Source organism: Microtus oregoni, unplaced genomic scaffold (assembly GCF_018167655.1).
Source record: "Microtus oregoni isolate MIOR12 unplaced genomic scaffold, Mior012 000000F_ref0000247, whole genome shotgun sequence".
NCBI lineage: Eukaryota > Metazoa > Chordata > Mammalia > Rodentia > Cricetidae > Microtus > Microtus oregoni.
The window spans coordinates 14,296,710-14,318,937 of record NW_024543059.1 but is presented as its reverse complement, the minus strand read 5'-3'; the positions used below and the strand labels follow the sequence as shown (position 1 = coordinate 14,318,937).

The window sequence follows — 22,228 nt, the reverse complement described above, 5'->3', positions numbered from 1 at the left end:
TCTTACTCAGGCAGTATAAATCACCTTAATCACCTTGCAATCTGCTGCGTTTTTATCCAGCCTCTTCGCTGGACACTCTTCCGAACGCCCTGCTGCGATCTAGACACAACCTGATTTCTGGCTCGCCAAAGTGACCCTGCTCAGGAGAGGTTTCTGCAGCACAGCTCTGAAGGAGTCCACGCTGAGGACTGGGTATCGGTCCTACCCTCGCTCACATCTGCTCTCAGGAAGTCCTCAGAAGCAGCTACCTGACACTGCGCCCTGGGGGCTTGTCACCCTGTGCTTTGTCAGAAATTAGTTCACAAGTTCAGAATTTGTAATATGTTTTCTTTTCCTTTGAATCCCAACTTTTAAAAAGCACAGTTCTTGGCACTGACTTAGAGGGCTGGGTGTGACAGTGCACTCCCTGATGGGACTTGTAGTCCCAGCACTGAGGAGGCAGAGGTAGGAGGAGCATCAGGAGCAGCCTTGGCTACATGAGATCATCTCAAAAAGCAAACGAACAAAAAACAATGTCCTAAAGATCGTGGGCAACAGTTTAGCAATTATACTCAGCCAATTAGTGAAAGTCGTTAATTTAAACTCTGTCAGCCTCCGGGAATGAGGACTCGATGACAAGGGGAAGAATTTATTAACACCTAAAGCAGGAAAAGAGATTACCATAAACATCACAGGTTCTTAGTAAGATCGAATCCCTAAGACAAAGGACTGTGCTTCCCAGACCAGAGGAACTCAGACAGAGGAACTGTTCCGAGACAGTCGATCCCTGTGGGACAACAGCAAACTGAGCAGGTTTGAGGAAGGCTGTGTTCATCACCATCCTCTTCCTTAGCCATACACACACACACACACACACACACACACACACGCACACACACGCACACACACGCACACACGCACACCGAGGTACAGCACATCCACCCGACTGTTTATTAAGACAGCTATTAGTGATGCATAAAATTTAAGGTATTGTCCAAAAACTATCTGGACAAAAGTAGAGTAAACTATACTTCTGGATGTGGTGACACATGCCTTTATTCCCACTACTTAGGAGGCGTAGGCAGACCTCTTTGAGTTCAAGGCCATCCCGGTTTGTGTAATGAGTTGTTGGCAAGCCAAGGCTACATAGTGAGACCCTGTTTCAAATAAAAGATACCCCCCCCAAGTCCTCACGCCAAAATTCTAAATGAATCAGAATTAAATGAAATGCTAAAACTCTACAAATATATATACCGTTCAATTTTACCATTTACATATATGTATATATTGCATATATTCATATCGAATATATAAAAATATATTTATTATATTAGATGATACTACATATACATGTCTGTATATATATTTTAAAATTACCATTAGCCACACTGGCCTGGAGGTAAAGCAAAGCAGAATACTTGCCTAACATGGTCAAGACTCTGGGTTCTATGTTCTTTAAGACTTAGTTTCTAGCAATTCCTAATGATGTTGTGTGTGAGTACATAACAAGCCTGTGTTCTTAAAGAGATGTGTGTGCTCCCTCTTTGATTGAAAGAACGAACTCCAAGAAATTGGAAATTTCCCCAGGACTCAGGACTCTCTTGCCGGGAGAGCAAACAGTGCAGCTGGAGCGGGGGCTGAGCCTGTGCTGCACTCAGCGTTTGGGCTGTTTAGCTGTGTGTGTGTTACTTCCCCTCAAACCCTACCCTCAGGTCAGGCTCCTGAAAGTGGACCTTGGGGACCATGCAGCTCCATTCATTGGCTTAGTGAGGATAGACAGCTGGACCTGGCTTGTTAAGGGCACAGAGCATATGGCCCCTGAGACCAGCACAAAGTGTGAGCATGCACGTTGAGTATGTGCCTTAAAGGGCCAAGGAGTCAAATCCCCTTAGATCTGACTGGAATTACGGCAACTGTGAGTCACCAACACAGGTGCTGGAAACCAAACTCATATCCTCTGGAAGAGCAACTTGTGCTCTTAACTGCTCAGACGTCCCTCCAACCCCAGAACGATTTTATATCATGTCATATACTTTAGGACTGTATAAAAATGGCCTGAAGAGGAGGACCCCAGAAGCTAAAAATATGATTAGTAAATTCAACCTTGTTTTAAGATGCTGTTATTTTTAACACTGTTCAGCCTGAAACCCTCCTTGAGATCCACTTTGATACATTCAATAGACACCTCAGTCATTTGTCCCAGGTCTGCAACTTAACACCTTAACACCTTACACAAAATAAAAGCTTCAAGGGCAAATGGAATCAGCACTTACAACACCATGCCATAAAAAGGACCCAGTTCCTCAATATCTAAAGAGCTCTCACAAACAATGGGAAAAGATTAATAGAGTAACTACGGCAGGTTGTCAGGAGGCTGAGGTATATACAGCCAATGCTATACACACGGGGTTACTAACTACAGCACTGTTTATAATAACAAGAACTAACAGAGGCAGGAAATGCTCATCGACAGTCAAGCCCACAGCTGAAATTCAGCAAGCCGCTGAAGAACAAAAATGAGGCACTTTGTTGCATCTGTGTGGAAGAACTGCAAACTGCAGAATGCACAGGAACTTCTAGAGGAAGGTCACTCCTGTCCACTGCCAGAGAGGCTGGGAGGAGGACAACCCTAACAGCCTCCTCTCTGGAAAAGACGATCCTGGGGCAGGAGGAACAGGACCAAGGAAAACAGGCAGGTTTTCGTCTCCTGTGCATCCTCCCGTACCCTCTGAATCACGTACCAAATCTCTGTATTCTCTGGTTTTGAATTTAAAAAAAAAAAAAATTCAACCCGGGTCACAACTGTACTTTAAAAAAATTATCTCTCATAATAATATCAATATTTCCTTCTTTCTGTCCTCAAAACTCTCACAAATCTTAGAACTCAGGGGCTCCTGAGTGCCCTGGGACATCTTCCCGGCAGCAGCAAAGCCCTGGGCTGGCAGCTGCCTCTCCGGTCTTCCTTCTGCTTTTCGTTATGATTTCCAGTGAGTCAACCGGAAGGCGTTCTCCGTAAAGAAGAAATAGAGGCCTTTACACAAGTCCTTCCTCCACCCACAACCCCCCCCCCCAAGGCAACTCTCTCGCCAAAACTAAGTAAGGCAATTTCCAATCCACTCCTGTCTGCATGATGTCACCAGTTAGCAAGTGACCGTCTGGTAGTCCAAAGGCAGAGACCAGGTTAGATGGTAGAAAAACGTTGAGGAATAGCCCAACAAACCAGTTAAAGACAAAAATAAATGACGGAATTGGGTGTGGTGGACTGTGCCTGTAAATCCAACCTCCTCCTGAGACCAGAGCAGGCGGACTGAAATCCGAAGCTAGCCTAGACAACTTTAGGAGACCCTGCTTCAAACTGTTTGCTTTAATCACTAGGGTGTGGGGTGTGGTTCAACAGTAGGCAACTTGTCCAGCATGTGTGAGACTCTCAGTTCAATCCGCAATATATAAAGCAAACAAGAAGAGAAGCTGGACATTAGGAGGTGGGCGAGACCACGGTAAGCAGCCGACGCACCAATCGTCGGCTATTTGACAGCAGGACACCAGTTGTCTCGATACTGGGCCTTACAGTGCCCCTTCCATGTCTGCAGAGTTGACATCAAGGAGGTTGGTAGGACACAGATCTAGGCTTGACTTATGCAGACAGTTAAGTGACCTTGGGACTGGTATTATTAATTCATTTTCCCCTCTTGGGAATAAAAACAATGCCTATATCACAGCAACGTTCGACTGAAGCTTCTTCAGCATTCAATGTAATTAATGATAGTTAACTACTGTTGTAATTATTTGTACAAATACCTGCAACATCAAAGCAGTGGGGACACAGTGGTTAAGAACAAGGGCTTTGGAGTCCTTGCCAAGTTGAAATCTACTACACGAGTGATTAGCTTCTCTGGGCTTTGCCTTCTTATCTGCTAAATGTAAATAATAAGCACCTCCTGGGGTCACCAGAACGGCTCACTAGATCAGCATGTGATGTGCTCAGCACTCTGTGGACAGAGAGAGGGAGACAGGGAGAGAGACAGGGGGAGAGAGAGAGAGACAGGGAGAGACAGAGAGAGAGACAGGGGGGAGAGAGAGAGAGAGAGAGAGAGACAGGGAGAGAGACAGAGAGAGAGACAGGGAGAGGGAGAGAGAGATAGGGAGAGAGAGACAGGGAGAGAGACAGAGAGAGTACTCAAGAAATGGTAAATGGTATGGATAACCACAACGGAGAGGGAACGAAGCAAGAGGAAGTCACTGACTTTGGGCACATGGGGAATATTATTTCAATCATTGCAAATGGCAGGTTTGGAGGCCCTGGGGTTTCATGGGGATTTTGTTGTTTCCTTTTAGCTCTCCTAAAGGCAAAGGGTTGACTTCCTATAGTGCCTGGTTGAAACAACCAAGTCTTCCCAAATAATTATAAAAAGTTTTCTGAAAATTCAAACTTAAGCAAATTTTTACTTTTCAAACTAAATCATTAACCAAATTTTTCATTTGTATGTTTAAGTTTTTTATTAAAAACATTGTTAAAAAAAAAAAAAAACATTGTTAGGCCACTATAAGGAGCCTTCCAAAATTAAAATGAAGAAGCAGAGCTGCAATTTATTTGCTCAGGTAGGCCCTGGCCCTTGACATTTAACTAGTACTTCACATGAAGCCTGCTCAAAGATATGGTCTCTAAGCAACGAAGTCCCAAATTACACAAACAGCAGCCGTAACATGAATCACTTCCGGAAGGTCTCATTTTTGCCTACCAGCACTTTCTTTACACAAATACTTGTCACAGGGTTTATTTAGACAGCCCCAATTAGAAGCAAGCAGAGGTCCATCAAATACCACATAGTTTAAAAATCCTCGAGACCAGTCCTGCTACCTACCAACAGGTAGCTCTAAATTGCTACACAGTGAAGAAAAGATATAGAGTCAGGGACAGGCCACCAAGAAAAGCCAAGAAATGAAATTCCTAGAATAAGCTAACTCGGGACTTCAAATACATTTTCACTATTTTGCAACTTGGGTTTAAAATACATGAGTGCAATTACTGCTTTGATGTCTAAATCCAGGAGAAATAGATGCCAAATTAGGTCAAGTGAACAGGCTGCTTACTTAGCTCTCTAGGACTTTCTCAGTCCTGCCTGGTGAGCAGTCTGAACACTCGGCAGCCCGACCAGCACTGCTCTGTGGTCACGTCCACCTCTACACCACGGTCTGTGAGGAGAACTGGGAAGTGTCAAGCCACATCTCCCATGAGACTCCTCTTCTCCACCTCGGAGGGGGCTTCTGTGTACCCCACTAATAAGAGTAAGAGGACTTAAGAGATCAAATTGAAAACTCTAAGAAGTCAGGCAACGGGACCAGTGAGAACAAAAACCAAGACAGTGGATCATTGAGCCAGACGTGTGGCGCGCACCGAGGATGAGGGCGGCAGATGGTTTACGATACATCTCGGTTGCTATGACTTTACATAAACAGATGAGATGAAGAGACACCATGAGGAGAATCTGCAGCGCTCACCCTCAAGACAGGCGTCATGAATCAGGGCAATTATTAAAGGTAAAATGGATAATGTCCTAGAGCTAAAATAAATAAAAAGATATTACAGGATGGGACCAGCCAGAGGGAGGGCAGAGGACAAAGAGAACAAAGTCAAACAAAATCTAATGACACCCGGGCACGGAAAAGAAACTGCCCCAGTGACCCACAAGACGTTGTGTGCTAACTTCAAAATGAATTTTAAGAAAGAAAAAATGGGAGAGGAAAGACTTTCAAAAATGTCTTATAAATCGACTGAGGGCTGACTTGGTAGTAGAGGGCCTGCATCCCTCACAGCACACCTGAGGCCATGGGTTCAATCCCCACCACTGAAAAGAGTCCATGTTACAGACAAAACTGCTAAGACAGCGCCAATGCGAAAGGAACAAGAATTCTATAAAAGTTAAAAAAACAAACAAATCACAGTACTTGTCAAGGGGCCAACCCAGGGCTACTTCAGTTTCTCAGCAAGAAGGAGCAAAGCACATGCAGTGCTGGGCATTCGAAGAACAGCACACAACTCTCGCACAGGCAACTCCAGAGCCAGACTATATAATTTGATATTTATCAAATTAGTCATAAATTGCTACCAGACAATAAGAAAGAAGACTGCTTTGAGCTGCACATTGTGGTTTGGTATTTTTGTTGTTGGGTTTTTTGTTTTTTGTTTTTTTGGATTTTCGAGACAGGGTTTCTCTGTGGTTTGGGAGCCTGTCCTGGTAGACCAGGCTGGTCTCGAACTCACAGAGATCCGCCTGCCTCTGCCTCCCAAGTGCTGGGATTAAAGGCGTGCGGCACCACCACCCGGCTGTTGTTGTTGTTTTGATTTGGTTTGGTTTTCACTTTTGGGAGACACTCTATGCAGTCCTGGCTGCCCTAGAACTTGCTCTGTAGACCAGGCTGGCCTAGCTGCCTCTGCCTCTCGAGAGCAGGGATTAAAGGCATGTGTCCCCATCCCTAGATAACTTGCATACATTTGTAATTCCAGAACTTGGGAAGTAGAAACAGGAAGAACACAAAGGTTTAAAACTAACCTGAGCTACATGGGATCCTGTCTCACACACTCAAACACACACACACACACACACACACACACACACACATAAACACAAAAAAACACAAAAAAACAGGCAGATAACAGAAAATCTGGATATGAAAATCAAAACTACAGACAAAAATGTAAGAAAATGTTTAACTTGATCAATAATCAAAGCAACATAACTTTAAACTGGATAAATCTAAATAAAAATATTATGTAGATGTTGAAAACAGTAAGAAAAATTTGAATTTGTGGTACTGGAGAGATGGCTCAATGGTTAAGAGCATATACTGCTCTTGCAGAGAACCGGAGTTCAGTTCCCAACAGCCATGACAGAGGCTCACAGGTACCCGTAACTCAGGCTCCAGGACATCCAACTCATCTGTCCTCCCCAAGTGCCTGCAAGCATGTGCACACACCTACCCACATAGAGACAAACACACATACATATAGAAGTCAAATGGATCTTTTAAATCTGTGATATAACTATCTAAAACTGTGTACGTACACAGGTGATTCTTAATCCCTCTCTTTTCTTTATTATCTCATTATAAGAGGACTTTGGCTACAGTAGTACAGTAATCAATAAAAAAGCCGCCTCTTAGTCTTCTCCCCTCTCCTCCCTGCTACTGTGTTTCCTTTCCAAAAATATACAAGTCTCCAGTGGAAACCGTAGGACCACCAACCTTACGGTGTATCTAACTTCTGACACGGGGATAGGAGCTTGTTGTTCACACGTGTTGGATCACATACATGCAAAGCTATGCATCCTATGCCACATACTGGGCACAGCTTACTGAGGACTCTGAAAGCGTATTAACACTGCTTCAAGTTCTTACTAAGTCTCTAAATCTCTAGGCCAGAGACAAGAACACAGAACGTATTCACTGGGGCTGAAGAGATGACTCTCTTTACATTTTGTATTTCGCTTTTTTCTTTTCACTGGCTGCTCTTCCAGAGAAGCCAGATCAGTTCCCAGCACCCACATAGTAACTCACAACTCTCTGTAACTCCAGGTGCAGGGGATCAGACAACTTCACACATGTAGGCACAACACCAGACAACATAAAAATTCAATAAAACAAAATGCATTTACTGAGTGTTTCTTGTATTTCCCTGGGCTACCGCTTAACCCTCCAACAACTCTGTAAAATGCAGAGTAAGGCAGGCCACCACCTGAGGTCAAGCAGCTTGCAAAGCCAGAATCAGAACGCATGCCTTCTCAAGCCCGAAGTCCCATTCTTTTCCATGGCCCATCACCTCAACAGTCAAGATTTTCAAAGGTTTTTTTTAGACTTTTTTCAGTTGTAAGAATCATGGGGGCGGCTCTGTGACTTCCCTAGGAAAGATGGCGACTACTACTGACTTGACTGCTCGATGTCAAGACTTCCACTTGTTCTGCTGTCTGTTTTTGAGGCAGGTCTCAAGCCCAAGCTAGTCTCAAATCCTCAATCCTCCTGCCTCAGTCTCTAAACCCTGAGATTATCAGAGTGCAACAGCCACCTGCCTTGTTTTGCCACTGAGGCTGGCCTCACACTCGGGAGCTTCCAGTCTCGTCCTCCCCGAGCATTCAGACCCCATCTCGCCCCAGCTCCATGCTTCTTTGTGTCTTGACACTGAGTCTCATGCGCTCAAGCTGCCCACTACGGTGCTGACAGTGACTCTGCACTCCTGACCCTCCATGCCTCCACCTCCTGATGGAGGAAGGTCATTGGTTAAAAAAATAAAGAAACTGCTTGGCTGGCCCTCATAGGTTAGAACACAGGTGGGTGGAGAAAACAGAACAGAATGCTGGGAGGAAGAGGAAGTGAGCTCAGACTCAACAGCTCTTCTCTCGGGAGCAGACGCCTCAGAAGAGACGCCATGCCCCGTTCCCGGGCAGACACACGCGATGAAGCTCTGACCCAGGATGGACGTAGGCTAGAATCTTCCCGGTAAGACCGGTGCTCACAGATTATTAGAGATGGGTTGATCGGGATATCAGAATTAGCCAGTAAGGGCTAGAGCTAAAGGGCCAAGCAATGTTTAAATGAATACAATTTGTGTGTTGTTATTTCGGGGCATAAGCTAGCCAGGCTGCCGGGGTGCTGGGGACGCAGCCCCGCCGCTCTTATTACTACAGAGTGGCGCCCGACGTGATGGACTAAATCCACTTAAAAATCTGAGAAGGCTTAAAAATAAGGGAGAGAGAGTTTAACACAGATTTTTGCTGTTTGTTAGTGGCGTGCCGTAGAGAGATTTCCTGATTCGGCATCAGCAGCAGAAAAAAACGCTGCGTCATTTTAAAGTGGGCTTCTTGGGGCTGTACTGCCAGCGTGAACTCTGGCTTTAAAGCGTTTCAATGAATTTTATGGGGACTGGATGTTTGTGTTCCCGCTTGGGATAGAAAGGAGAGTGCTCTGAGACTGTGCCAATGGCTCAGCACTCCCCGCCTGCACCTGGGCAGACTGCAGAATCAGGCTCAGGCAGGCGGCTCTGCGTGTCAGATTTGGCTGTAACTTGGATGAAATGAATTTCTGTGCTGCACGCTCAGTCTCAGAATTAAAGTGCTGAGGGCCGCTCCTACCTGGTGGCCCCAGAGCTAGCACAAAATGGTACATCCTCCATTTTGAAATTTTCCTGACTCAGCAGCAGGAAAAAAACCTGTGTTGTTTTAAAATGCCGGCTTCCTGGGCTGTCCTGCCAGGGCAAACTCTGACTGTTTGAGGCAGGAGGGCCGACTACAGAGAGAGGACTTGTGTGTTGTCTGTGGACATAATGCTGCAACTTACTTGCTGGCAGGAACTTTGAAATGCCATAGAGTTGTGGCACTAAACATGGCTACAGCCAGTACCTCAGCCATGAGGTTGGAAAGCTAAGGAATGGACTGGATCTAGCCGGCAAAGCCACGGCTTTAGTCCTACTGATATTGCTTGATAAATTAAAGACTCATGTGGTCAGAAAAAGAGAGATATACAGTAAAGAGAGATTCAAAGACAAAAAAAAATTCTAAATGGTTTACAGTGTGTTAAAAATATATGCAGGCTAAAACTTAAAGTTCTTAAAGTAAAAAAAAAAAGGAAGAGAGTGTTGGGTGTGGTAGTACACACCTTTAATCCCAACACTTGGAAGGCAGAGGGAGATTGACCTCTGTGACTTCAAGGTGTGGTAGCACACACCTTTAATCCCAATGCCTGGAAGGCAGAGACAGGCGGATCTCTGAGAGTTCAAAGACAGCCTGGTCTACAGAGTTATTCCAGGTCAAAGATACAGAGAACCTGTCTCAAAAAGCAAAAAATAAAAGTAAAAATAAATAAAATAGAGGTTAAAATAAAGCACACAAAGATGGAAAATACACAGAGAATTTTGATACTGTATGCTATTATGCTCTGTTTGAATTGTTTGAATGCTGAGAAAAGAGCAACAGCTGCTAAAAGATATTTGTTTATAAATGCTGCTGAACTAATCCAACATAGATACTTTGAAAATGCCTTGAATTTGAAATTTGGATCTAAGGACATGATGCTTTGGAAAGGAGTTTCTTATTTTGTTTTCACAGAGGATGAGACCCTGTTCATTTCTTCTATTCCGATTTGGTATGATGGACCACGCCCTCCTGAAGGGTTGGTGTGAACACCTTCAGAAAATTGCTTCGCTCAACTGCCAACTGAGATGAAACTAGCACACAGGTTATACCATGAAAGACCTAATTAACGACGCCCCCATTCAGCAGAAAGCAGTTTGGAGAGAAAAAACTGCGCCTATGTTCCCAAATATGGTTTATAAATGTTCTTTAACATTTAAAGGGAGATATGATATAGATATGAATAATTTGTATTAGTATAGATTTTGCTTTATTGATAGAGATTTAAGGTCAATTTTGTTATATGTATATGCATATTTCTGCTATTAAGATATTGGGATTGTGTAGTTCATGAAAAAAATGTAATGTATAATTAAGAAATAGGTTAATAGATAATCATCAGTAATGGTCAAGCTTGTAGTCATGTTAGTTAGATTTTCTAGATATATAGAGATACATTTCAGTTAGATAGACATTTTTCATATCTTTCAAAGACTGCAGAATATGGCACTTAATGTTTTAATAACTTAGGACTTTTCATGACAATGAGACACTCTGCTCCTGGCAGCACCAATCTCCTTCAAGAAGATGGGCATCGAAGAGGATTCTTATGGAGTTTGATAGCCATTTGGGCAAGAAACTGTTCTTGCCTGGACTATTGCATAAACTGGACACAGAGAACCTGCAGAGAGAGGATTACTGAGCTTGCCTAAAGGTGAGATGATCTTTCGGGGTTCCTGATTCATGATAGAGTCGGCGAGACATTCTGCAGGACACAACAGATAGTGACTGAACTGACTTTGAAATGTTCTGCTTCATGGAAATGTCTCTGGATACCATGGGCCTGTAGGCCGAAGATGGATGCCCCAACGGTACAAAGAAACTTTGGATGACTGTCCAGGCAGCGAGATGTCTCTGTCATTTCTAGAGTTTTGCCGGGCGGTGGTGGCGCACGCCTTTAATCCCAGCACTCGGGAGGCAGAGGCAGGCGGATCTCTGTGAGTTCGAGACCAGCCTGGTCTACAAGAGCTAGTTCCAGGACAGGCTCCAAAACCACAGAGAAACCCTGTCTCGAAAAACCACAAAAAAAAAAAAAAAAAGAAAGTTGCTTTTTTCTTGTTTGCTTAGGTAATATTGTATCTTTCTGGAGTCTTTGATGGAGTTAAGAATAGTTAGTTATAGTTTTCCTTAATTATGATAAAGATTATTGTAATTTTTACTAGAAAACTGTTTTGTTATATGTAATTATGCTATGTTAAAGTTAAAGCCTTCCTTTGTTTTTGTTTAAACAGAAAAAGGGGAAATGATGGAGAAAGGTCATTGGTTAAAAAAATAAAGAAACTGCTTGGCTGGCCCTCATAGGTTAGAACACAGGTGGGTGAAGAAAACAGAACAGAATGCTGGGAGGAAGAGGAAATGAGCTCAGACTCGACAGCACTCCTCTCGGGAGCAGACGCCTCAGAAGAGACGCCATGCCCCGCTCCCGGGCAGACACACGCGATGAAGCTCTGACCCAGGATGGACGTAGGCTAGAATCTTCCCGGTAAGACCGGTGCTCACAGATTATTAGAGATGGGTTGATCGGGATATCAGAATTAGCCAGTAAGGGCTAGAGCTAAAGGGCCAAGCAGTGTTTAAATGAATACAATTTGTGTGTTGTTATTTCGGGGCATAACCTAGCAGGCGGCTGGGGTGCTGGGGATGCAGCCCCGCCACTCTTATTACTACAACCTCCCTCTGCACTCCTGACCCTCCATGCCTCCACCTCCCTCTGCACTCCTGACCCTCCATGCCTCCACCTCCCTCTGCACTCCTGACCCTCCATGCCTCCACCTCCCTCTGCACTCCTGACCCTCCATGCCTCCACCTCCCTCTGCACTCCTGATCCTCCATGCCTCCACCTCCCCAAGGCTGGAGTTACCATTCCAGCCATCCATACGCCTTCACATTTTTCATTTTGTTTTTTTCTCTCTCAAACTTTTTTTTCCTTCAAGACAGGGTCTCTCTGTGTAGTCCTGGTTGTCCTGGAACTTGCTCTGTAGACCAGGCTGGCCTTGAACTCATAGAGCTCTGCCTGCCTCTGTCTCCTGAGTGCTGGGGTTAAAGGCATGTACCACTACTGCCCTCTTTTTCCAGTTTTCATGTGTGCTTATATATGCATGTTTATTTTTGTTTGTGTATGTACACACACATAGGTCCATGTGCACATGTGAACAAGGAAGCCTAAGGTTTATCACATGAATCCTTCTCCACCACTCTTCCACCTTATTCAGTGAGGGAGGAGGAGCTCTCAATCAAACCCAGAGTTTGCCAAGGTGGCAGTCTTACTTGATAGTTTTCTGGGGCTGGAATTACAGATGGGCCCCACCCACCTGCATTTTTCATGGGTTCCTGAGGATCTGAACTCTAACCCCAATAGCCATTCAGCCATTCCCCAGCCCCAGCCTCACTTTTTTTATTTTCTTTTGGGGGATGTGACAACAGAGTCTCCTTATGCTGCCCTGGGTTTCACTATGTAGACCAGGCTGGCCTCAAATTCACAAAATTTGCCTAGCTTTACCTCCTCCTGCAACCCCAGTGCTAGACTGAAGGCCTATGCCACACCATGCCCTGCCTCTGCTTCACATCTGTAAGTTTCCAAGGGAGTCTGGTAAAAAGTGACTGGCAGTCACACTAGGACAGAAAAGTCACGTTTGGAGCACTGTTACCGTGTGCACGACACTGTTATTGTGTGCACGGCACTGTTACTGTGTGAGTTGCACTGTTACTGTGTGAGCTGCACTGTTACTGTGTGAGCTGCACTGTTACTGTGTGAGTTGCACTGTCACTGTGTGAGTTGCACTGTTACCGTGTGAGCTGCACTGTTACCGTGTGAGCTGCACTGTTACCGTGTGAGTTGCACTGTTACTGTGTGAGCTGCACTGTTACTGTGTGAGTTGCACTGTTACTGTGTGAGCTGCACTGTTACTGTGTGAGCTGCACTGTTACTGTGTGAGCTGCACTGTTACCGTGTGAGCTGCACTGTTACCGTGTGAGCTGCACTGTTACCGTGTGAGCTGCACTGTTACTGTGTGAGCTGCACTGTTACTGTGTGAGCTGCACCGTTACTGTGTGAGCTGCACTGTTACTGTGTGAGTTGCACCGTTACTGAGTTGCACCGTTACTGTGTGAGGGACACATCTGCTTCTTCCCTCAACCTTTAAGCTATACTTCATCTAAGAATTCTAAAAGCTGGGGAGCATGCTATTTTTCCCAGCTACCTCGTCTAAGTATTAGGGGTTTTGCCTTGTAAATATCTTAACTTCTGTTTTCCAGATCGGAGTCTGAGCCTGGAAATAGCCAGATGTTCCTGGAATTCTAATACAATTCAGGAAAGATGATCCAAAGAGGCCAACCCAGAAAATGTTCTATGCCGACAGCAAAGTTGTACACACAAAAGGGAATCTGTTTCTGAGAGCTGCTTTCTTTCCAAACTGCTTTGCAAGTCCCCTCAATTGAAGACGAACTGCTTCTCTTTAACACCAAGATCCTGTTAACATCATGTAGTTTCTGACAATCTCCAACCGGCCACAGCCTGAACTTGCCTTTCTACAAAGGCAGTCAGAAAAGAGTGTTATACCCTTAAGCTGGGGTGTGGGCACTCAGAAAGAAGGTGGCTCAGGGAAGACTCAAAAGGATCCTCCAGGAAATCTCTGAAAGAAGGGACTAAATAGATTAGCTGAGAGAGTACTACAGTTAACTGTCTCCTTGTGACCTTTTTAACCTAACTGGATTTTCCTGCATTTCCAAACCCACCACACTCTCTCCACTCCTCTGACCTAACTAATATGTTTTCTTGGCTCCTTTTCTTTTTTGACCCAAGACACTTTCTGATCCTTCTGTTACCTGCTCTTGCCTCAAGTCCTGAGTAGCTACATTCCTCACACGTCAGTGCTACCTCCTTCAACTGGGAGAAATGGCATTCCTCTCTCATTCAGCTACTCCTTAGCTAAAATAAGTGTCAAGCCCAATCAGAACAGGCATAGAAAGACAGACAGACAAGACAGAGAGATCAATGCATGCACTAAAAGATGTCCTTTGATAGTCTTTGTTCTGCTATATAGCTCTCAGCCTTCTAAAATTTTTTTAGAACACCAGCTTAATACTGAATACTGGCTCCATACTGAAGCCACTTTTCAAAAAATAGAACTTTCTACATTGTATTTCTCAATCATTCGTTTGCTTTTATGAAATCCACACTTAATGTTCTCAATTAATTTTTTGGGAAACTATGGACCCAAACGTGTTTCCGCAGCATCCTCTAGCCTCTGTACACACAGAGACACGGACAACACAGCAGTCTCCACGCATCCAAACTCTGCTAAAGGTCCAGGGGAAAGAGAGAGCCCCAGGGCACACAATGGCGCCTCTGTACTAAAAGGTGGAGCGCTCAGCAGGAGCAGAGAAGTTAAAAATAGAAGTGAGGAGGGAGCCTTTCTCCCCTGGATGGCTCTCATCTTTATTCCTGGCCTCCGGATTGATGCAAACCCCAGACCTTGGCCAACTTGAGAGGAAATAGGACCAGGCCAACCCAAAAAGGCAAATTGGGCTTTTGCTGGAGGGGAAGATGAACCCAGGAGCATACGCACACAGCCTAGGAGCCCATGTGAGGCAACAGAGCAGGAGAGGAAGTCCTGGCTGACGATGACTGACAGATAGAAACTCTACTCCGCTGGTCCTACCCTAACACTCCCAGGTCTCTTGGCGCTCTCCAGTTGCATCTTAGACATTTCCATAGCTGATTTTCTAATCAGAGGTTGCTGTTGGCTTTATGGGTGGGGGACAGAGGAACTAATACTGAATCCAAATTTGATACCATTTACTCCCTAGGAAAAAACAGGCAGCATTTCCACAATGCCAAGGTATGACAAAGTGATGCCCAACACCATGTCCAAAGCTTAAAAAAAAAATACTATCACAAATGTCTCCACTGCCTAAGTCATTCCCTAAGCTTGCAAAAGCAACCAACTGAAAAACCCTTGAGGGACTAATGGCCTCTCGATGGGTTAGATAAACGGGCTGCTTTTCTGTACTGGAGACGGCTCTTGTCAGAGGTACAGGCTCAGAAATACTGCAAAGACAATGTCACGGGCACTGCACTTGAAAAGGACGAGCATCGTTAACCCTCTGAAAAGTTATGATCTAAAACCATTCAAAATTTTTAAATGTGTCAAAAGTATGAAAATCTTACTTCTCAACCAAGGTGAGAAGAACCCCAGCTAAATCAAGAGAGGCATTTAAAATACTTAGGTGTAGCTCAGTGGTCGGACTCTTACGAATGTGTTCAACAGGAAAACCCAGACGAGCTGCACCTGTAAGAACTCTCCCAGGGGATTCTGATGCACACACCACACACCCGGGATAAAGACCACTGCACAAATAAAGACCACCCCTTAACCAAGAAACCACAAGAAGCCAAGTGTGGTGGCGGACAACTATGGCACGGGGCTCATGGTTTCAGCTGGTTACCAGTGAGCCCCAGGCCAGCCTTGGCTACACGACGCCCACCCTGAAAAAAGAAGTTACCAGCGTACTAAGAAAGCTCAGGTCTCAGGCTCCTCATGGAAACGAGATGGCTGGTTTGGACAGAAATTGACCTTGTGCTGGGGACATGGTAGCCGGTGCTTTGCCTAGCAGGCAGCAAGCACAAGGCCCAAATCCCCAGTGCTTCAAAAACGTAAAACTTTACGCTAAGATGGTGGTATGGCAATATCACAGTGGATGTTGGCGAGATGCTCCGAGATACCACATATGAAATGTGAATGTCCGTGTCACATGGTAGAACGGCGGCGACATCACCGTAGAAAGCCAACACTGGGCAAAAGCGGAGGAGCTACTGGGGGGAGGGGGGGTTGAGGGGAATTAGTAAAGCCGGTGTTTTCGGGCACCTCAACAGAGTCCCAGTGACTCCACGGAGCACAAGATGGCCTCCGAGACCAGCAGCAGCTTACAAATTCCTTGACCTTCCACAAGGAGAAGTTCACAATTTGAGTGGCAGAGGACTTAGTGTTTTCATTTATTACAAACATCCTGTGAGAAAATACTTGCTGTTTACACTTTCGTTGACCATTAAGTTGGGAAAGAAGCTCAATGGTACAGCAAATATTCTTTATGCTTCAGCCCCTGGTACTATCATAATAAACTTCCATTCGGAAGACTAGTGTCAAACAGAGGCAAGAGGATCTCTGAGTTCAAGGCTAGCCTGGTCTACAGAGTGAGTTCCAGGAAAGCCAGGGCTATGCAGAGAAACCATGTCTCGAAAAACCAAAAAATAAAACAAAACAAAGCAAAACAAAAAACTAGTGTTATCGCTACTCTTCACCTAAATGACCATCAATATCCTTCTCTGACTTTCTAAAAAGGCTATAAACTCAGAGAAGCACCCAAAACTCAAGACACAATAGGGGGCAGGAAAGATGACTCTGGAGTTAAGAGGCAGGTTCAGTTCCTAGCACCCATGTCAGGAGGGTCAATCTCCTTTCAGTCTGGTTCCAGGGAATCGGATGGCTCTGGCCTCCGTGGACATGAGCACATGCGGTTAAAAATAAAAGGTAAATCTTAAAGAGAGTCCAGGGGACCCTAACTGAGGCTGTTTTGCCGTCTTTTAGAGGAAAGTAAACTCTGAAGGGCTTAGGGTTCTTGGGCTCAAGAAAGCTTGTTGTATGTATTATCAACTTTCCTGAAGTGCTTTTAACATTTTTAGAATTATTTAAGAAACACAGAAAGCCAAATCTTTACTCTTGTTTTTTCAGCCCCATTTGAAACATCCTTGATTTTTTAGTAAACTTGAATGACAAATATCTTTCATTATTCCTCGCTGCACACAATCTATAATTGTATTTATCTACTCTGGAATCTTGCAAAGGAATATAAGCAACAGAACAAAAGAAACTACTGATAGCAAATTGACACCCTAAAATTAAGATCACAAGGTCTTGAGATACCTGGGAAAGATAAACAGCAGCTGGTCAGCCACTTTGGTAAAGAATGCGGAGGGGATGGGCGTGGTGCTTGCATGCCTGTAATCTCAGCACTTGAGAGGTGGTGGTGGGAGGAGCAGGCAGGCCTCAGCAACAGAACTGAGTTTGAGGCCAGCATGGGGCTGTCTCCAAAAAAAAAAAAAAAAAAAGTGGGGCAGGCACATGGGAGCGCATGCATTTGATAGAGGGTCTCTCAATGCTGCCAAATGGATGGATCTGTACCTACAGCACTGCCCTGGCTAGACAGCTTCTTGGGCTTTCTTCTGGCACTGGGTGTCTCAGGACCTTGGGCACACTTGAGAAAGGTACATCCTTAGCCCCTTATGGGACTATCCTCATCAGCCTCCCACACCTAATACCCACTCCACAAGTCACAAGGGAACACGGGGCTAAGTATAGAAACGAAAACTTGTGAAGAATTAGCAAACATTAAGCTCAAGAACACCAAACCCAAACTTAAAATGTTATTTCTAGGGCTGGAGAGATGGGTTAAGAACACTGGCTGCTCTTTCAGAGAAACCCAGGTTCAACTCCCAGCACCCCACAACTGTCTGTAACTCCAGTTCCAGGGGATCTGACATCCTCACACAGACATACATGCAAGAAAAACACAAACGCACATAAAGATAAATAAATCTTCAAATGTTATTTCTAACAGATCGCCTGGCAGGACCCAGAACAACCACCATACACATAAAAAACTGAATCACACAAATCTAGAAATCTCTTTGGTATGCACAAATATTCGACACAATCGCGGACCACCTGTCACCATGACTACCACTAACACCCTCCAACATTCTTACCTAAAGTACAGTCCACACAAAGGAAGCCATCTGGAGGCTGGACAGATGACTCAGCAGTTAGGAGAGAACCGCAGCTGGGCTCCCAGCACCCACATCAGGTGACTCAACCGCCTGTAACTCCAGCTCCTGGAAGATCTACTGCCTTCTCCTCATCTCTGCAGGTGCCCATACACGGGCACCAAAACAAACACACACAAATAAAAACAAATCTTCAAGTGCTCCCTTCATTACCTCTTTGCTTCTTCCAGATGACAGAGGTACTCGTAGGCCACGTTCTGCCGCCTCCTTTCATCCATCTCCTCTGCGGTGAGCCTCTCATTATCCAGCACAGCTAAAGCAGGACAGAAAGAGGTTGAGGGCCAGAATCTACCTTTCCTCAGCAATAAACGAGGGCCGTGGCCACCAAATTGCTGCCAATCCCTTAGAAAAGCAGGCTAGCTAGTGAATATGTGGGTAGCCGGGTGTACTACAAATGATTTTCCTAAAAGCAAACACACATGGCTTCAACTACACTCATCTTACCCTTAAATGTGTGTGTGTTGGGGGAGGGGGGTAAAGGTCTGCAGAGATGATTCAGCAGTTAAGAGCACTTGAGGAGGACCTGGGTTCCTAGCACCCACATGGCCACTCACAAGATTCTGTAATTCTAATTCAAGGGGATCCAATGCCCTGTTTCTCATCTCCAAGGACACCATATATGTATGCAATGTACATACATACATGCAGGCACTCATACACACTAAAATAAAAAATGTATGATATGGAAGGGTGGTCACTGGTAAGATGCCCATGCTCCAATAGACAATCTGATACCCAAGCACATAGGGGGAAGCACTAATTGGACCTGGTTGGTTGGGGTTTTTTTGGGGGGGGGTTGTTTTTTGTTTGTTTTTGTTTGTTTGTTTTTTGTTTTTTTTTAAGGTTGGAGCGATGACTCAACCTAAGTTAAGAGAACTGGCTACTCTTGCAAAGGACCTGGGTTCAATTCCCAGCAGACACGTGAAGGATCACAATAGGCTATGTGATCCAGTTTCAAGGGATCAGACATTGTCTACTGGCCTCTGCAGACACTTCCGCACACATGGTGCAGAGACATCATACATGCAGACAACAGATCACCCATACACATAAAAAAAAAAAAGCTAAAAAAAAGAAAAAGAGCCAGGAGTGATGGTATAAACCTGTAATCCCAGCATTTAGAAGCAGAGACAGGCAGACCTCTGAGTCCAAAACCAGACTGTCTTAAATAGCAAGTTCAGGCCAGCTAGAGTTATATAGTGAGATACATTATTGAAGGGGAGAGATGAGAGATAGTTATAATCATATTTCACTTTTTTATATGTATGGAATTCTCAAAATGTTTTAAATATATATGTACTGCATTTTCCTGTAGCCTCAAAAGGCACCAACTAATGTCTATCCTTGTTGGTCAGAACTAAGACAGAGGGCACCACACTTTCCACTCTTTATTCGCAGATTGTATATAAAATGCTTAATCCCATAGCCAGAGTCAAAGCCCCCGCCCCCACCCCACTCCCCACCCGGGCTGTGGGATTAAGCATTTTACACACATTCTCTCACTAAAGCCCAGAACAATCCCCCATTACCACTATTGGACAGACGAGGAAATTGAAGCTGGATGAACTCAGCCTCAGAGCTAATAAAGGGATCTACATTCAAATCCTCCCATCTCCAGGGCCTGTGGGCTTAACCCTGAAGCAATCTGCCTCCTCCACAGTCACAGAGGTAAGAAATGAATTCCTAACTCCCTAGGAAAGTGATCAAAGCCGTTCTTGGGAAACACTTTTCCCCCTTCTTTCCCTTCCTATCCACTACTACACTACCACACCACGCAGGGTCTTCCACAGAGAATCCCTATAGTCTTCAGTACCATATTTAGTTTATGTCTGCCCTCTCAAAGTCACGTCTTGCACACCCACCCTGCCCTACACGGCATCATTCAAACCTCTGTTCAAAAGTCACCACCTGTATTCCCAGGGCCTCCCTACGTCCCTTCTCTTCACCCCCATCACTCTCTACACCTAGCTAGTTCATGCACCAAGTACCTTTATTGCACCTCATTATCCCCCTCCCCCAGCTGAGGACCAAACCCAGGACCTTGAAATTGTTAGGCAAGTGCTCTACCACTGGGCTAAATTCCCAACCCCACATTTTATTATCAACCCTTTGTCCACCTGCCTCTGACAGTTCTGGAAGGCACTGCATGGTCTTATTCATCTCGAATTTCACAAACGAGGCACAGTATCTCACACATAACTGTGGATATTTGGAAGTATCCTTTAAGAATGTACTTTCCCCAAAAACATAAATCAAAATCTAAACCCGAGACCCAAAGGGTTCCTCTTGTAACTACTATCCCACGTAGAGTTAGCTCACTGATGTTGAAGGTATGGCCACAGAAAATGAGGAAGTGTGTGTGAGTGGGGAGAGGGAGTATTGTGTGTATGTGTCTGTGTGTGTGTGTTTTAATTTTACTTTTGAAACGCTGACGAGAGAACCCAGCCCGAGAAAGCTTAAGTGGCTTGCCCAAAACTCACAGTTAGTCTGACCGCGCGTGTCTGTACCCTGGGTCACCCTCGCAGGCAGCAATCGGGGCAGCACAGCACTTTCCCACCACGCCCGAGCAGAACCCCTGGGTCCAGTGCCCAGGACACGCCCTGCACAGTCCTCCTGCCACCTCACCCCAGGCCGTCTTCCCCAATCTCAGTAGAGCTAAGCGGCGGAGGCGCTGGGTGGGGCTCCCCTGCCGCAGCGCCTGGCTCAGGCTGAGGCCTCCAGGTTCCTACCCGCCGCCTCCGGAGCTCGAGAGGGATCGGGCGCGAACCTTGCTGCCAGCCACACAGCTGGGCTGCTCTTCCGGGTCCGTGCGGTCCCAGGCCACCCCGCGCACCCGCCCGGCTGAGCCCCCGGGAAAACCCGAGCCTGGCCCCTCGCCCGCGCATCCCAAGCCCCGGGCACTCACAGCCATAGTGCGGCCGGACCACACCCAGTCCATCAACCTCCTCCGCGGCGGACATGGACATGGCGGCCGAGTCCGGTCTCCGGTGAGGAAGCGCTGAGACCTTGAAGACGCGGACGGCAGTAGCAGCAGCGGCAACTCCTGCCCTGTGCGCGGGCTGTCGCTGTCCTCGAGGCCCCGCCCCTCACCGTCGGCTCCACCCTGCAGACCCCGCCCCGCAGACACCGCCCTTGAGGCTCCGCACATCGGGCGGAAGGGGCGGGCGTGGTCAATTTTTCAGGACCCGCCCCTGCTCGCTTCGCCGCCACTTGCGGAAGCGAGGAGGCGGAGCGCGGTAGGCAAGTCCCTAGGCGGGCTTGGTCGGTTGTCGCGACGCTCCTCCGCCATCGTCCTATCGGCGGCTCAGACTGAAAGGCCGCCAAGCTCGAGAGCTTGAAATCTAAACTTCTTCGGCCGCCTGCCTTCCCCAGACAGCTAAGTTATCCCCTCCGCCTTGCAGCTCATGGAAGGAGCCCTTTCAGGTGGCCCAGGGTGTTCTTGTTGGACGCAAGAAAGACCCAAACTGACACGAAAGACTTCCACCCCTACTCCCTGCCACATTTTGTCTACCTGGCCTCCGTTCTCCGCAGCAGTGCTAAAATGGAGAGCCGCTGAATCTCTTCAATTTGGGGGACAAAGACGCTGAAACGGGAGAACTGTTGATGAGACTAATTTTATGCTCCATGCTCTTTTTCGCAAGCTCCTAAGGGGTATCTTCACTCTTAGGGCTGCCTTTTCTTGTTGCCCTCGTAACCTGCTTTCAAAGCGTCGGTATTCAACCAAATTCTATCCTCAGCTCCCCCCCCCCCTTTTTTTTCCTCAGTAACTTGCCTGGCATGGTGGTGCAAGCCTATAATCATCCCACAATTGGGAGGCTGAGGCAGAAGGATCACCGTGAGTTCGAGGCCAGCCAGGATTAATTTAATAATTAAAAGAAAAAGTCCCATTCTCAGTAACCTTACGCTGGCCATAAACCTCGAACAGCCTTTGCTTAGAACCTGGACCATTCGGCAGCCCCTCAGTAATTTCAAGTTGTCAAATGCACACTTTCAGCTACGTCTCCCACAGACACTAAACACTGATCCCGTTCCTGCCCCGTTCTCTGTAGTCAGTCACGAGTCACACAGCCCCCAGGTTCTTGCGTCGCCTCTATTTCTGAAACGTCTAGTTTTTGTTTCTGTCCCTTCCTGTGATTACACTGTTTAGATTATCAGCGTCTCTTTCTTCTCACTTCTGACAACCAGATTGTCACAGTTACCAGCTTGTTCTTCTTTCCAAAACACAAAA

The 22,228-nt window shown here is 45.9% G+C and overlaps 1 protein-coding gene across 1 annotated transcript in view; it reads right to left on the bottom strand.

Annotated features, from left to right (window-relative positions):
* The window catches only part of Iqgap1 (IQ motif containing GTPase activating protein 1), a 90,322-nt gene extending 69,253 nt beyond the window's left edge, over window positions 1-21,069 (bottom strand). Inside the window, exons 1-2 of the mRNA XM_041663679.1 lie at window positions 20,906-21,069; window positions 18,154-18,253 (exon numbers count right to left, since the gene is read on the bottom strand). Of these exons, the coding sequence (XP_041519613.1) occupies window positions 18,154-18,253; window positions 20,906-20,966 (161 nt within the window). The 5' untranslated portion in view covers window positions 20,967-21,069. The remainder of the gene's footprint in view (window positions 1-18,153; window positions 18,254-20,905) is intronic.
* Window positions 21,070-22,228: the final 1,159 nt, after the last annotated feature.